General features: G+C 53.8%; 1 protein-coding gene and 1 non-coding gene across 11 annotated transcripts in view; one reads left to right on the top strand and one right to left on the bottom strand.

The window, feature by feature from the left end:
- The window catches only part of PIK3CD (phosphatidylinositol-4,5-bisphosphate 3-kinase catalytic subunit delta), a 61396-nt gene that overhangs the window by 43026 nt on the left and 4558 nt on the right, over window positions 1-13812 (top strand). For 6 of the 10 annotated variants that reach the window (XM_005216942.4, XM_024976083.2, XM_059875264.1 and 3 more), the window contains exons 2-18: window positions 3782-3954; window positions 6591-6819; window positions 6945-7174; window positions 7593-7772; window positions 8085-8234; window positions 8697-8786; window positions 9769-9990; window positions 10646-10742; window positions 10835-10965; window positions 11454-11504; window positions 11598-11765; window positions 11932-12053; window positions 12252-12395; window positions 12564-12663; window positions 12832-13010; window positions 13109-13221; window positions 13441-13519. In XM_005216942.4, the coding sequence (XP_005216999.1) occupies window positions 3814-3954; window positions 6591-6819; window positions 6945-7174; window positions 7593-7772; window positions 8085-8234; window positions 8697-8786; window positions 9769-9990; window positions 10646-10742; window positions 10835-10965; window positions 11454-11504; window positions 11598-11765; window positions 11932-12053; window positions 12252-12395; window positions 12564-12663; window positions 12832-13010; window positions 13109-13221; window positions 13441-13519 (2426 nt within the window). In that variant the 5' untranslated portion in view covers window positions 3782-3813. Of the gene's footprint in view, window positions 1-3781; window positions 3955-6590; window positions 6820-6903; window positions 7175-7592; window positions 7773-8084; window positions 8235-8696; window positions 8787-9768; window positions 9991-10645; window positions 10743-10834; window positions 10966-11453; window positions 11505-11597; window positions 11766-11931; window positions 12054-12251; window positions 12396-12563; window positions 12664-12831; window positions 13011-13108; window positions 13222-13440; window positions 13520-13812 lie in introns of those variants that run through there. The other 4 variants (XM_010813246.3, XM_024976084.2, NM_001205548.2 and 1 more) reach the window with 3 other exon arrangements.
- On the bottom strand, window positions 5808-5914 carry LOC112441918 (U6 spliceosomal RNA). The gene has a single exon (XR_003029874.1). It is a non-coding gene; the product is annotated as a U6 spliceosomal RNA (small nuclear RNA).

Below are 13812 nucleotides of genomic sequence, written 5' to 3'. Positions count from 1 at the left end.
TCATGGATGGGGGTAGTCAAAGGCTTCCCACAGCGCTGAGAGCAGGGAAGTGAGGGATGTCTATGTCCCAGAGCCCCATCCATCTCTCTGGCTAGAGTCCTGGGGAGCTCCTGCCCCAGGTGCTCATCTTAACCTCAGGATCAAGTGGTCAAAAATGCTCCTGACTTTCGAAGCTCAGCCAAACCATTGTCAATGGATTTTTCCAGAATTTCTGATGATCATCCACATTTTGAATAATTAAAAAAAAAAAAACGTGCCTTTAGCCTGGCCATTCTCAGAAAGAGGAACCCAGAGTAGGATGTGGTTTTACAATCAGAGGAAGTGGATCCCAACAGTGGTGACACGGTAGCGCATGCTTGGTCCTGCTGCTCAGGGCAGCTTCTACATCTAACCAAGAGTGAGGCCTGGGCCCCACTGGCAGAGCCCCCAGAACATCTCTCTCAAACTAAGCATTTCCTTCCAGCTATTTTTAAAGTCATTTCAATCTCAGCGGATGTGACCTTAGGGTAAGGAAGTATTTGTTTAAAGGATAAAATTTATAAAACATAAAGGAACAAGATTTGACTACATCAACATTCAAAACTTCTGCTCCTTAAAAAGACACATAAGTAAAATGAAAAGATGACTCAAATTAGAAGATATTCTCAACTCATTCAAGCAATTAAAGAACTGAATCTAAAGAATAGAAAGAAACCCTACAAACCAGTAAGCAAAAGACAACCCCAGGACTTCCCTGGTGGTTCAGACAGTAAAGAATCCTCCTGCCAATACAGGAGACACGGGTTCCATCCCTGGGTCGGGAAGATCCCCTGAAGAAGGAAATGGCAACCCCCTCCACTGTTCTTGCCTGTGAAATCGCTGGACAGAGGATCCTGGCAGGTTACAGTCCATGGGGTCACAAAAGAGTCAGATACAGCTTAGGTACTAAACAACAATTTGTTGTTCAGTTGCTAAGTCATGTCCAACCCCATGGACTGCAGCACTCTAGGCTTCCCTGTCCTTCACTATCTCCTGGAGTTTGCTCAAACTCATGTCCATTGAATCAGTGATGCTATCTAACCATCTCATCCTCGGTCGTCCCCTTCTCCTCTCGCCCTCAATCTTTCCCAGCATCAGGGTCTTTTCTAATGAACAACAATAGTGACAGACAAAGAAGGGAAAAGTTTATAAGCCTGTTATTTGCAGAAGGTAAACATTTTATGGATAATTAGAGAAATGCAAATTAAAACAAGAGAGCATTTTGTGCCCACCAGCTTGGCAGAAATGAGACAATTGGACAATGCCAAGTGCTAACTAAGACATGGAGATTACAAAGTTAAAGATGTGGTTACCCCTTGTCATAGATTATACTTAAGATCTGACTCCATTCTTAGGCATCTACCCATCACCTGTGCTGTACGATATGGCAGCCACCAGCCACATTTCTTTCTTGAACATTTGAAATGTGGAGAGTGTAAGTCAAGAATGGAATTTTTAAACATTTTATTTAATTCATTTAAATGTAAGAATTCATACTTGATTCAGTTATTGAAAAACTTAAGTATACTTGGAACAACTTGAGTCGATGAGCCTACTTTTTTAACCTGTGAAAGTCGCTCAGTTGTGTCCGACTCTTTGCAACCCCATGGACTATACAGTCCATGGAATTCTCCAGGACAGAATACTGGAGTGGGTAGCTAGTCCCTTCTCCAGGAGATCTTCCCAACCCAGGGATCAAACCCAGGTCTCCCGCATTGCAGAAGGAGTTTTAACCTGTAAGTTGTATGAAATCTACATACAGATGAAATATTTCTAATGAAAACCTACTGTCCAAATTGTGCTGTGAGTGTAAAATACACTGCAGATTTCAAACACTTAACACCAAAGAAAGGTAAACTATCTGAGTAATTTTTCTACACTGATAACATTGAATGAAATGACCATAGTTTGGACACATGCATAATCAGTCACTCAATCGTGACTGACCCTTTGCAACCCCATGGACTATAGCCTGCCAGACTCCTCTGTCCATGGAATTTTCCAAGCAAGAATACCAGAGCAGGTTCCCATTTCCTCCTCCAGGAGCTCTTCCCGACCCAGGGATGGAACCCATGTCTCTTGTGTCCCCTACATTGGCAGGAGGATTCTTCACCAATGGTGCCACCTGGAAAGCCCCATAGTTTGGATATAGTGGGTTAAATAAAATAGATTACTAACTTAATTTTATTTGTGTCTTTTTACTTTTTTAAAAAAGTAACTTTGACATTACACCTGTAGCTCAAATTTATATTTTTCTTAGAGAACACCAAGACTCTCACTTGTACACAAGGAGATGTGTGCAAGAATATACATTGTAGCATAATATGTAATAACCAAATAAATAGACACAAACCTGGAAGTTCCTTAACAAAAGAAGGGGGGAGGAAATAAATTGTGGTTTATTTACACAGTGAAAAGTCACCCGAGTTAAAATGAGTGAATTAGAGTTACATGTATCAGCATGCATAAATCTAGATTGCAATGCTAGATGGCAAAAGCAAGGTGCAGAAGGCTCACTAATCATACAATGCTTTGAAAGCATGGAAAATATTAGGACTCATTTGTGGATACATTTTAGTCTAATAAAAGGATAAAAACATGCATGGAAACTGTAAACAACCAGAATCCAGGTGGTGGTAACCAGAACAGGGTAGAGACTCAGAGACCTCTAATTGTGTCTGTAACATTTTGTTACTTGCTGGAGAGGGAGTTTGGTATGGTTTCCCAGAGTAGCTCAAACAGTAAAGAATCTGCCTGCAAAGCGGGAGACCTGGATTTGATCCCTGGATTGGGAAGATCCCTGAAGAAGGCCATGGCAGCCCACTCCAGTATTCTTCCCTGGAGAATTCCATAGACAGAGGAGTCTGGTGGGCTATGCTCCATGGGGTCGCAAAGAATCAGACACAACTAAGCAACTTTCACTTCACTTCAAGATATTTCAACAACTTGTTTGATGGTCAAAGCTGCTTGGTTTCTGGTCATAAAATTTCAAAGAACTTTAGTCTTCGGTCCTTCTCAAATCCAGGGTTGTCTGCCCAGTGATCCTGCCATTTTCCATGTTTGCCGGCTAGTGGCCATGGTGAGGTCTCCCATGTGTGTGTTCTTGAGAAAAGTGATTTGGCATGGGTTTGTTGGTGTCCTTTCATAATTTTTATTTGTTTGTTTTGGGCTATGCTGGGTTTTCATTGCTACGCACAGATTTTCTCAATTTGTTGCGGAGAGCAGGGTCAGTGCACAGGCTTCTCATCACAGTGGCTTCTCTTGTTGGAGAGCACAGGCTCTAGAGTGCATGGGCTCAGTAGTTGTGGCACATGGGCTCAGCTGCCGTGTGGCATATGGGGTTTTCCTGGACCAGGGATCGAACCCATGTCCCCTGTACTGTCAGGCAGTTCTTAACCTCTGGGCCACCAGGGAAGTCCTGTAGACATGCTCAGTTGGCCTGCCAGGCTCCTCTGTTCATGGGATTCTCCAGGCAAGAATACTGGAGCGGGTTTCCATTTCCTACTCCAGGAAGTCCTGTTGGTGTCTTAAACTGGAGGCACTGCCGTGAGGGAGGCAGACACAGTACCCGCCTGTGATGAGAGGCTGGACACTCAGCCTAGACAGTGACCTGGGGCAGCAGGAGCCACAAGCCACCTCCTGGCTGGGACTCCATCCTGAGCCTCCTGCTGGCAGAGGTCCTGACTTCGCGTTTTCAAAGGGTCCTTTTAAAGGACTCACCCAGCACACCTGAGGGCCTCACTGTGCTTTGCTTCCCTTGCAGGACGACTGGTATCTGAGAAGTGAAAAAGCAGGATGCCCCCCGGGGTTGACTGCCCCATGGAATTCTGGACCAAGGAGGAGAATCAGAACGTGGCAGTTGATTTCTTGCTCCCCACGGGGGTCTATCTGAACTTCCCTGTGTCCCGAAATGCCAACCTCAGCACTATCAAGAAGGTACGATCTTGACCTTAAAACTAGTCCTCAGAGCTTGGAACTCAGAGAGACAGAAAAAGTCTCACAGTCTCAGATTTGAGATCCTCTGCTATGAATTTTAAAAGACATGGGAATTCCCTTGAGGTCCAGTGGTTAGGACTCCGAGCTTTCTCTGCCTGGGGCCTGGGTTCAGATCCTGAAAGCCTCAAAGTGTGGCTGAAAAAAAAAATTAAAAGATAAAAATAATGTGCAAGAATTCTTTAAAACCCACAGTTAGAATCTACCTATCTTTCCAAATTCAGCTCCTGCCCTTATCATTGCATGTTGCGTGCATGAGTGCTCCGTCATATCTGACTCTTAATGACCCCCATGGACTGTGGGCCAACAGGCTCCTCTGTCCCTGGGATTTCTCAGGCAAGAATACCACAGTGGGTTGCCGTGTTGTCCCTCCCTAGATTCCCGTGAAACCTCCGGGGTACTGGTTCCCAGGGGGGCCTTTCATTCTCTCCATGACTCTGCCCTCGTGTTTGAAACCACAGCTCATCCACGGCCACTTAAGAGTTTTACTGGTCTTTTGTCTTCAGAGCTGTCGTCATAGTCAACGGCATCTTTGGAAATAGTTTTTGGCTTTATTGAATCATTTTCATGGTGGATTACTGAGTCAAAGGATAAAACGTCTGGATGGTATTTGGCAGATAGTGTCTTGTGACCTTTCCAAGGGCTTATCCCACTTGCAAAGGGTGGGACTTCATGGGTCATGTCAGAGGACAAGGCCTTAGCCCCAGATTTGAAAACACTTGGGAGCAAAAAAAAAAGGGGGGGGGGGAGAGACGCAGTGAACCATACTTGAGTTTTGTTTAATTTTTTAAAATCTTCCCTTCCTGGGTGTTTCTTTCTTTCTTTTTTTTAATACTGGATCTTAGTTTCGGCATGCAGGCTCTAGTTCCCTGACCAGGGATTGAACCTGGGCCCCCTGCATTGGGAGCATGGAGTCTTAGCCCCTGGACCACCAATGAAGTCCCCCTGGGTGTTTCTATACAAATTAAATTTCTTTTTTTCCTTTTCAAAAGTATATGGACACATTGAAATTTAGGAGAATAAGAAAAAGTTAGAAGGAAAAGAATTACCCATGATCCAGCCATATGAGACAATCACAGTTAACACTTTAGCTGTTTCCTGTTTTCTTTCCTATATAGTGTTTTTTTGTGATTATTCTCTTTATGAATTTTTATATTCTTTTTCTGAGCTAACATTATAACATCTTTTTTGTGTTATTAACCTTATGTAAATATCATTTTAAAGTGAATCGTATTTTTCTGCTTACAGAGCTATCTATACATGCATGTTATTAAAATTCCAGTACTGTAGACACGTTATTAAAATTCCAACACCACAGAAATATAAAACATATCAGTCCCTGCAGTCTCACCTCATATCCCAATTCAATTTCAGTTTCTTAATATTCTTATTTATACCAGGGACCATATAGTAAATATCCTGGGCTTTGCTGGCCATATGGTGTTTGTCTCGATTACTCAGTTCTTCTGTCTGGGGTGGCAGCAACCGTAGATTGCATGTGAGTGAACTGGCATGGCTGTCTTCCAATAACTTGGCAAACAGTAGCTTGCCAAGTCCTGGTCTACAGTAATTATTAATTACTGTAATACATTCATTAATTGTTTTATGATAATAATAAATTATTACTTATTTTAATAATAAAAATTTATTATTTTAGTAGTAATAATTACATTTATTATTGTTTTTATGGGAATGGTTTTTTTTTTTTTTTTAAGATAGAAATATTTTCTTTATTAATGACTCCAACCGTATTTCTTTAGATACAGGAGTTTTGAACTCAAATACTTAGAGAAAAAAAAAATATGGAACGCTTCACGAATTTGCGTGTCATCCTTGCGCAGGGGCCATGCTAATCTTCTCTGTATCGTTCCAATTTTAGTATATGTGCTGCCGAAGCGAGCACGGGAATGGGTTTGAATGACATTCACTGTTCTACAGCTTGGGGTTTCTCCCCACTGAATGCTGTATCTTGGTACAGCATTGTGCCCTTGGTACAAGTATCCTTAGGTTCCATTCACACCTGTGTTCTGTCCCTTTGCATTGTTGGAACATAATTATCCATCCCCCGTGGGAGAAAAATAGGGCCGTTCTCTCCTTTTCCATCTTTTCTGTGACTCAGCGGTGAGCACCTTTGCACTAAAACTTGGCACCCTGGGGACACCTCCACCCAAGGCCACACACTGAGCAGAGCCAGCAGAGGTGTTTAGGGTCCCCTCATTGTGTTAAACTTTTCTGAATTAGTGGCCAGCGTTGAAAGATCAGGGTGATGAGCTCCACAGCAATTAGCTGGGTGCCTGGAGGTTGTGTCTGGCTGGCCATCTCTCAGAGTAGCCTAGGGGAGACCGGAGGACCGGCCCTCAGCTCCAGATGTTAGCACCTACCTGGTCCCCTTCATAGAAGGGCAGGGTCAGCGACTCCTAATGACCCTGTGGACCCTAACCCTGTGGTCAGTGATCAAGGCATGGAGAGGGTAGTGGTCCCGGGATCTTGCCTTTGCCCCACCGGCCCGGGGCTCCTGTGGCCCCGCCCACGGCCCCGCCCACCTCAGGGGCGGGGCTGACGGGCCACTGTCTTCCCAGGTGTTATGGCACCGAGCCCAGTACGAGCCGCTCTTCCACATGCTCAGTGACCCTGAGGCCTACGTGTTCACCTGCGTCAACCAGACGGCGGAGCAGCAGGAGCTGGAGGACGAGCAGCGGCGGCTCTGCGACATCCAGCCCTTCCTGCCCGTCCTGCGGCTGGTGGCCCGCGAGGGTGACCGCGTGAAGAAGCTCATCAACTCGCAGATCAGCCTGCTCATCGGCAAAGGTGCCCTGCTGGGCCGGGCGGTCCTCCCTCGGCCGGGCCTGCCCCCGCCCCCCGGGCCCCACCCCGACCACCCCCCCCAACCCCGCCCCTGATCCTGACGCTGACCTGGCTCCCTCGCCTCTCAGGCCTCCACGAGTTTGACTCCTTGCAAGACCCGGAGGTGAATGACTTCCGAGGCAAGATGCGCCAGTTCTGCGAGGAGGCGGCTGCCCGCAGGCAGCAGCTGGGCTGGGAGGCCTGGCTGCAGTACAGCTTCCCTCTGCAGTTGGAGCCCTCGGCGCGGAGCTGGGGGCCAGGCACCCTGCGCGTCCCCAATCGGGTCCTCCTGGTCAATGTCAAGTTTGAGGGCAGCGAGGTGAGCTGAGGCTCCTGCCTGCCCTGTGTGCTGCAGGCAGGCTGCCCAGTCCCCCTACGAGAATCCCAGTCCCCTACCAGCCCTCCAGATCCACCCACCTTCCAACAACATTGTGTGGTATTTGTGGGTTATCCATTGCACAGGAGGGGTCAGCCAAACTTCCCACCAGGCGAGTTGCAAGAGGCAGAGTGATCAGATAGCTCTGGTTCTCAGTCTGCTCATGTATCCATCAGATATTTCCTGATGTTGGCCACGTGCCGTCATCAGAGGCTGCCCTCACAGAGCTCACAGTTTGGGGGTAGGGTGTGCCTAATACATGCAGATGGGCCACACACACTGCCCCCCAACCCCGCGTGTGCCCCTATGCCCTGTGGGCTCCCTGCAGGTGTGGAGGGCTGACCCTCCCTCCTCCTCCTAGGAGAGCTTCACCTTCCAGGTATCCACCAAGGATGTGCCCCTGGCACTGATGGCCTGTGCCCTCCGAAAGAAGGCCACGGTGTTCCGGCAGCCGCTGGTGGAGCAGCCTGAGGACTACACGCTGCAGGTGAACGGCAAGCACGAGTACCTGTACGGCAGCTACCCCCTCTGCCAGTTCCAGGTGAGGGCTGGGTGCTGGGAGGGATTCCTGGGCTCCCGCAGCCCTTGCCAGCGTCAGGGGTAGGGGTGGGGGAGCTGCTTCTCAGCCTGTCTTGAGCCCGGCAAGCCAGATCTTGGGCGTCACGATGAAGGTGTCCCCATGTTGAACTTGCTGTCCTCATGAACAAGGGAGGTGGGCAGGGAAAGGAAGGGCCTAGGAGAGACCCCACCCCAGAAGGCCTGGCATGAGCAGTGGTCAGCGTGGGGGGGGGTCCCCAGGTAGTCAGTGGTCCAGGGAACAGTTGGGGCCGCTCACCCTGTGCCCCCATCTCAGTACATCTGCAGCTGCCTGCACAGTGGGCTGACCCCGCACCTGACCATGGTGCACTCCTCCTCCATTCTCGCCATGCGGGACGAGCAGAGCAACCCTGCCCCCCAAGTCCAGAAGCCACGCACCAAACCACCCCCCATCCCCATGAAGAAGGTGAGCCAGCACCCTGCTCTTACCCTCTCCACCAGCCCTTCCTCCCACCCGTGGTCCAACCCTGAAGCCTATTGGGCAACACTGTGGGCCAGCAGTCTCCTGCCCAGTTTCATGCCTTTTGATTGCTCAGGATTGAGAATTGGGCCTTCGAGCTGGGGTTGGGGGCCTGTCTGGACGTCCCAGGGCAGCCTCCAGGCCTGGCTCTCCAGCTGCCCTCTCTTCCTGCTCCTCCTGCTTCCAGCCCTGTAGGCAGGACTGTGTGCCCTGCAGAGCTCGGGGGCCTTGGGGCCATGGGGGTGTCCCTACGGCAGGTTTTCTGGTAAAGGATGGCGCTGTGGGCAGGTACCGAACCTGGCTGTAAACCTGCAACACCCTCACCCCACCCCCAGTGGCCACAGGCCTCATCGACCTCCTCTGAATTCCTCTGCCTTAACTCCCTCTTCTCCCCCTAACCCTGCCCAGCCCTCCTCTGTGTCCCTCTGGTCCCTGGAGCAGCCTTTCTACATCGAGCTGATCCAGGGCAGCAAAGTGAATGCCGACGAGCGGATGAAGGTAGGGGCAGGCTCCTGGCTGGGAAGGGCACAGGCAGTGTGTGTTTTCTGCAAAAACACGGTGGCTGTGGCCTGAAGGGGTGGCAGAGGAAGAAGGGAGGGGGGTCACACGAAAGCCACCTGACCACATTACCCAGCATCCCTGCCTGGGGTGGTTGTGAGAGGCTTCAAAACAGGAAAGGGGGAGGGGGGTGGGCCGGCCAGCCAGAGAGGCCGATTCGCAGAAACCAGGCCCAGTGAGTTCTGGGTATTGACTTTGGTGGAGGTGGTGGGGCCTGGCCCAGCCCAGGGATGTGGAGCTTGGGAGGTGATGGACACAGAAGAGGAGCTGCTCCAGTGAGCCAGGGGGCCAGGCCCACTTCTGAGTCATACACATGCCCGCCACCTCTGGCCTCAAGATGGCCTGTGAGATGCAGGTTTTCTCGTCCCATTTGCAGAATGGGAAACCCAGGCCCAACGAAGCCAAGGCTCTTTGGGGAGCACTTTCTGGCTGGGGTAACTTCACACACAGGGCAGGTCTGGTTTCCCGTAGACGAATCACGGAAGGGTGCATGGAGGCAGCTTTCTGACTGGGGGGGTGAGAGCAGAGATGGAGGACACAGGGAAGGGTGTTATCTGGGGTATTAAATCCTTCCCTGTCTAGAGGGACTCATGCAATTCTTGTGTGCTTGACCAAGAGGGGCCCCTGGAATTCCTGAGCCCCGATAGGGAAACGGAGGCCCAAAGCAGAGCAGCAACCTGCCCCGGGGTCCCACAGTCAGTGGGGAGCCGCCCACGCCACCCTCCCCTCCCCATCACTCTTTCCCCCTCAGGCAGCCAGTCATCCCTTATTGGACCACCTTCAAGCACCTGGTTGGGGAGGTTCAGGCCCACTTGAAATAAGGATGTTTCAGGAGGATATTCGAGCCCTAGCGGGAAGGGAGCATGCAGGGGGAGAAGGGGCCCGGCCTCTGCCACCAGTCACTTGCGTGCACCTTCCCCAGCTGGTGGTGCAGGCCGGGCTCTTCCATGGCAATGAGACGCTATGCAAGACGGTGTCCAGCTCGGAGGTGAGCGTGTGCTCGGAGCCCGTGTGGAAGCAGCGGCTGGAGTTTGACATCAACATCTGTGACCTGCCCCGCATGGCCCGGCTCTGCTTCGCGCTTTACGCTGTGATCGAGAAGGCCAAGAAGGCCCGCTCCACCAAGAAGAAGTCCAAGAAGGCGGTGGGTGGAGCTTGTGGGAGTCACTCCCTGCTGGTCCGGTCCTGTCCTGCAGCCCCCTGGGGCTGCTGTTCATCCCTCCCAAGCATCCCAGCTGGCACGCACACATCCTGGGAATGGGGTCTGGGTGGGCCTGCAGACCCCGGCCTCCTCCCCATCACCCCACTGGCCACCCCCTGCCCTGCTGGTGTGTGATGGTGCTGGAATCCTGGGCTTATGAGCAGGGGTGCTCGGGATATCTAGACCTGGGCCTTTGGTCCTTGAGGGAACCTGGAGGCCTCTCCCTCGGGTGGAAGGAAAAACGCAGTGTCCTCCCAGGGAGCAGGGAGCCTAAGTCAACAGCCAGCTGGGGATGGAGTGGTGGTCGAGCACTGAGTCACCAGGACCAGGCTGTGACTGGCCACCGAACTGCACTGACTCACTGGTTGACTGGGGCCAGCTCTCTGGGGCTGCTATGTTCTGTGAGAGGCTTTCTCAAGAAGCCGAGGGTGGGATGTGTCTGGGAGCAGTAGGAAACCAGTGTGGCTGACCTTCCCGGCTGCCTCATAGGGAGTGTGGGTGAGGGCAGGGCAGCGTGGCCTGACTGGAACCATCCTGCAGTTGAGCAAACAGAGGCCTTTGGGGCGGCTGGCCCTGACCCACCTGGCTTCTTTCCCAGGACTGCCCCATTGCCTGGGCCAACCTCATGCTGTTTGACTACAAGGACCAGCTCAAGACGGGCGAGCACTGTCTCTATATGTGGCCCTCTGTCCCAGGTGGGCCCAGGCCAGGAGGGAGAGGTGGGAATGTGGGGTGCATCCGGACGTGGCGACATTCCCCTTGCAACTCCATCTGTCCCTGTGTCCAGACGAGAAAGGGGAACTACTGAACCCCTGTGGGACCGTGCGGAGTAACCCCAACACTGAGAGTGCAGCCGCCCTGGTCATCTTTCTCCCTGAGGTGGCCCCTCACCCTGTATACTACCCTTTCCTGGACAAGGTCAGTGAGGGGGTCCTCGCCATTTGGGGTCCAGGGCCCACCCTGCCCAGAAACCTCAAGGCTAAAGATGAGCCGTCCCCACCCTGCCTCTGGGGCGCCCAGGTCATGGTCCCTGCACCCTGTGAATTGCCCAGGGCTGGGGGCTGGGTCCCCACACACATTTGAGGGCTTCCTTGACTGTCTGAAGTCCTCATGTGTCCTAGAGTGGTGGTTCTCAACTGGGGCCACTTGTCTTTTCAGGGGACTTCCGGCAATGTCCAGAGACAATTTTGGTTGTTAAACCTAGCTGGGGAGATGCTCCTGGCATGTCATGGGAGGAGGCCAGGGATGTTGCTAAACACCCTGTAGTGGGTGGGACGATCCCCACCACTGAGGGTCACTCGCCACGAAGTCAGCAGTGCCAAGGGATTGACACCGACTCCCAGGGCCCCCCACCCAGGCTCTCCCAGGTCCCAGGGGCACTGCTGATATCAGGGTCACTCTTGCAGATCCTGGAGCTGGGGCGGCTTGGAGAGCATGGACGCTTCACGGAGGAGGAGGTGAGCTGGGGGCCGTGGGCAGTGGGGTGTGGACCTGGTTGCAGCCCTCACCACTGCCCCCCACCCCACCCCCGCCCCGCCTGTGCCCCTCAGCAGCTGCAGCTGCGGGAGATCCTGGAGCGGCGGGGTTCCGGGGAACTGTACGAGCACGAGAAGGACCTAGTGTGGAAGATGCGGCACGAGATCCAGGAGCACTTTCCCGAGGCTCTAGCCCGGCTGCTGCTGGTCACTAAGTGGAACAAACATGAGGACGTGGCCCAGGTGGGCGGCGGGGGCGGGGCCGGGATGGGAGGGGGCGGAGCCCGGGGAGGGCGGGGTGAGCGGGGGCGGGGCGGGGCGGAGGCGGGTAGGGCGGGGGCGGGAGGGGCGGAGCCTGGAGCCAGACGCAGCCCGCACCCCCGCCCTGACCGCTCGCATCCTACTTCAGATGCTCTACCTGCTCAGCTCCTGGCCTGAACTGCCCGTTCTGAGCGCCCTGGAGTTGCTAGACTTCAGCTTCCCCGACCGCCACGTGGGATCCTTCGCCATCAAGTCCCTGCGGAAACTAACGTGAGTGCCGCGGGCTTCCTCAACCTCAGAGGGCAGCTTGGCCCCCACCGCCCGGGGCCTAGGCACCGGGTGGGGACCTGCCCTAGGGGTCTGCTCAGATGAGGCCGGCCTCCCGCCCCAGCCCCGCCCCCTCGCCAGCCTCAGACCCTCTCCCAAGACGCGGAGCTCCAGGCCCCAGCCGGCCTCCCTTCTCTGCAGGGACGACGAGCTTTTCCAGTACCTGCTGCAGCTGGTGCAGGTGCTCAAGTACGAGTCCTACCTCGACTGCGAGCTGACCAAATTCCTGCTGGACCGGGCCCTGGCCAATCGCAGGATCGGCCACTTCCTCTTCTGGCACCTCCGGTAGCTGGACTCACCTGCAAGGCCACGGGGAGGAGGGGCCTCTTGCCTGCTGGCCTCGGCGTTTCCCACCAGATGGCCGGCCCGGGTGTCCTTGGCAGCCTCCTATGGGTCTGGGAGGGGCTGTGTGGCCCCACCAGGTGAGGCTCAGCCCCCGCTTCCTCCCCCCAGCTCCGAGATGCACGTGCCGTCGGTGGCCCTGCGCTTCGGCCTTATCATGGAAGCCTATTGCCGGGGCAGCACCCACCACATGAAAGTGCTGATGAAGCAGGTGAGGTGTGACACCCCACAACCCCGCCTGCACTCCATGACCCCGCCTGAGCTCCGCTTCCAGGCAGAGTAGCGCCCTCCCATCTCTGTAGAACCCCGTGGGCCCCGCAGGGGCTCAGAGCCTGCTCCTTACAGTCCACCCAGGACACCCTCCCATCCTCCCGGCCAGGGGGAAGCACTGAGCAAACTGAAGGCCCTGAACGACGTCGTCAAAGTGAGCTCCCAGAAGACCACCAAGCCCCAGACCAAGGAGCTGATGCACCTGTGCATGCGCCAGGAGACCTACCTGGAGGCCCTCTCCCACTTGCAGTCCCCACTCGACCCCAGCACCCTGCTGGCTGAAGTCTGGTAAGTCCCAGGCCCCGGGCAGGGCCTCCCCTCCCCCAACCCCAAGCCAACCCCAGGCCTTGGGGAGGTCCTGCTGCTGACTGCTCTCTGCCCCTTAGCGTGGAGCAGTGCACCTTCATGGACTCCAAGATGAAACCCCTGTGGGTCATGTACAGCAACGAGGAGGCAGGCAGCGACGGCACCGTGGGCATCATCTTTAAGAATGGGGACGGTGAGCAGGCGGGCCCCAGGGAGGACCCAGGGAGGCCATGGCTTCCACACACCCTGCCATACTGCTCTGGGTGGGGAGGGAGACCCTGCTGGGGGCGGAGGACTCCTGGAAGGTGAGCTGAGGAAAAGACAGAGTCTCGGGACTCGGGGGCCTGGGCATGGCTGGGATTGGTGAACCCACCGGAAACTCATGCCGTTCCTCCCCGGGGCGACTGTGCAGACCTCCGCCAGGACATGCTGACCCTGCAGATGATCCAGCTCATGGACATTCTGTGGAAGCAGGAGGGCTTGGACCTGAGGTGAGAGGCCTTCCAGTCATCCACGTGTGCCTGTGCCAGGCCTAGGACTGTATCCTGTTGCAGGGGCCCCCTGTCAAAGCTGACATGACTGCCTCAACCTGAAATAAGACTGGCTGGTCTAAGAATTTTGTTGTTTTTGTTTAGTCACTAAGTCATGTTCAACTCTTTTGTGACCCCGTGGACTATAGCCCACCAGGCTCCTCTGTCCATGGGATTTCCAGGCAAGAATACTGGAGTGGGTTGCCATTTCGCCCTTTAAGGGATCTTCCCGACCCAGGGATCGAACCCCTGTC

This window comes from Bos taurus, chromosome 16 (assembly GCF_002263795.3).
Source record: "Bos taurus isolate L1 Dominette 01449 registration number 42190680 breed Hereford chromosome 16, ARS-UCD2.0, whole genome shotgun sequence".
Taxonomy (NCBI): Eukaryota; Metazoa; Chordata; class Mammalia; order Artiodactyla; family Bovidae; genus Bos; species Bos taurus.
This window is presented reverse-complemented; position numbering and strand designations above follow the sequence as displayed.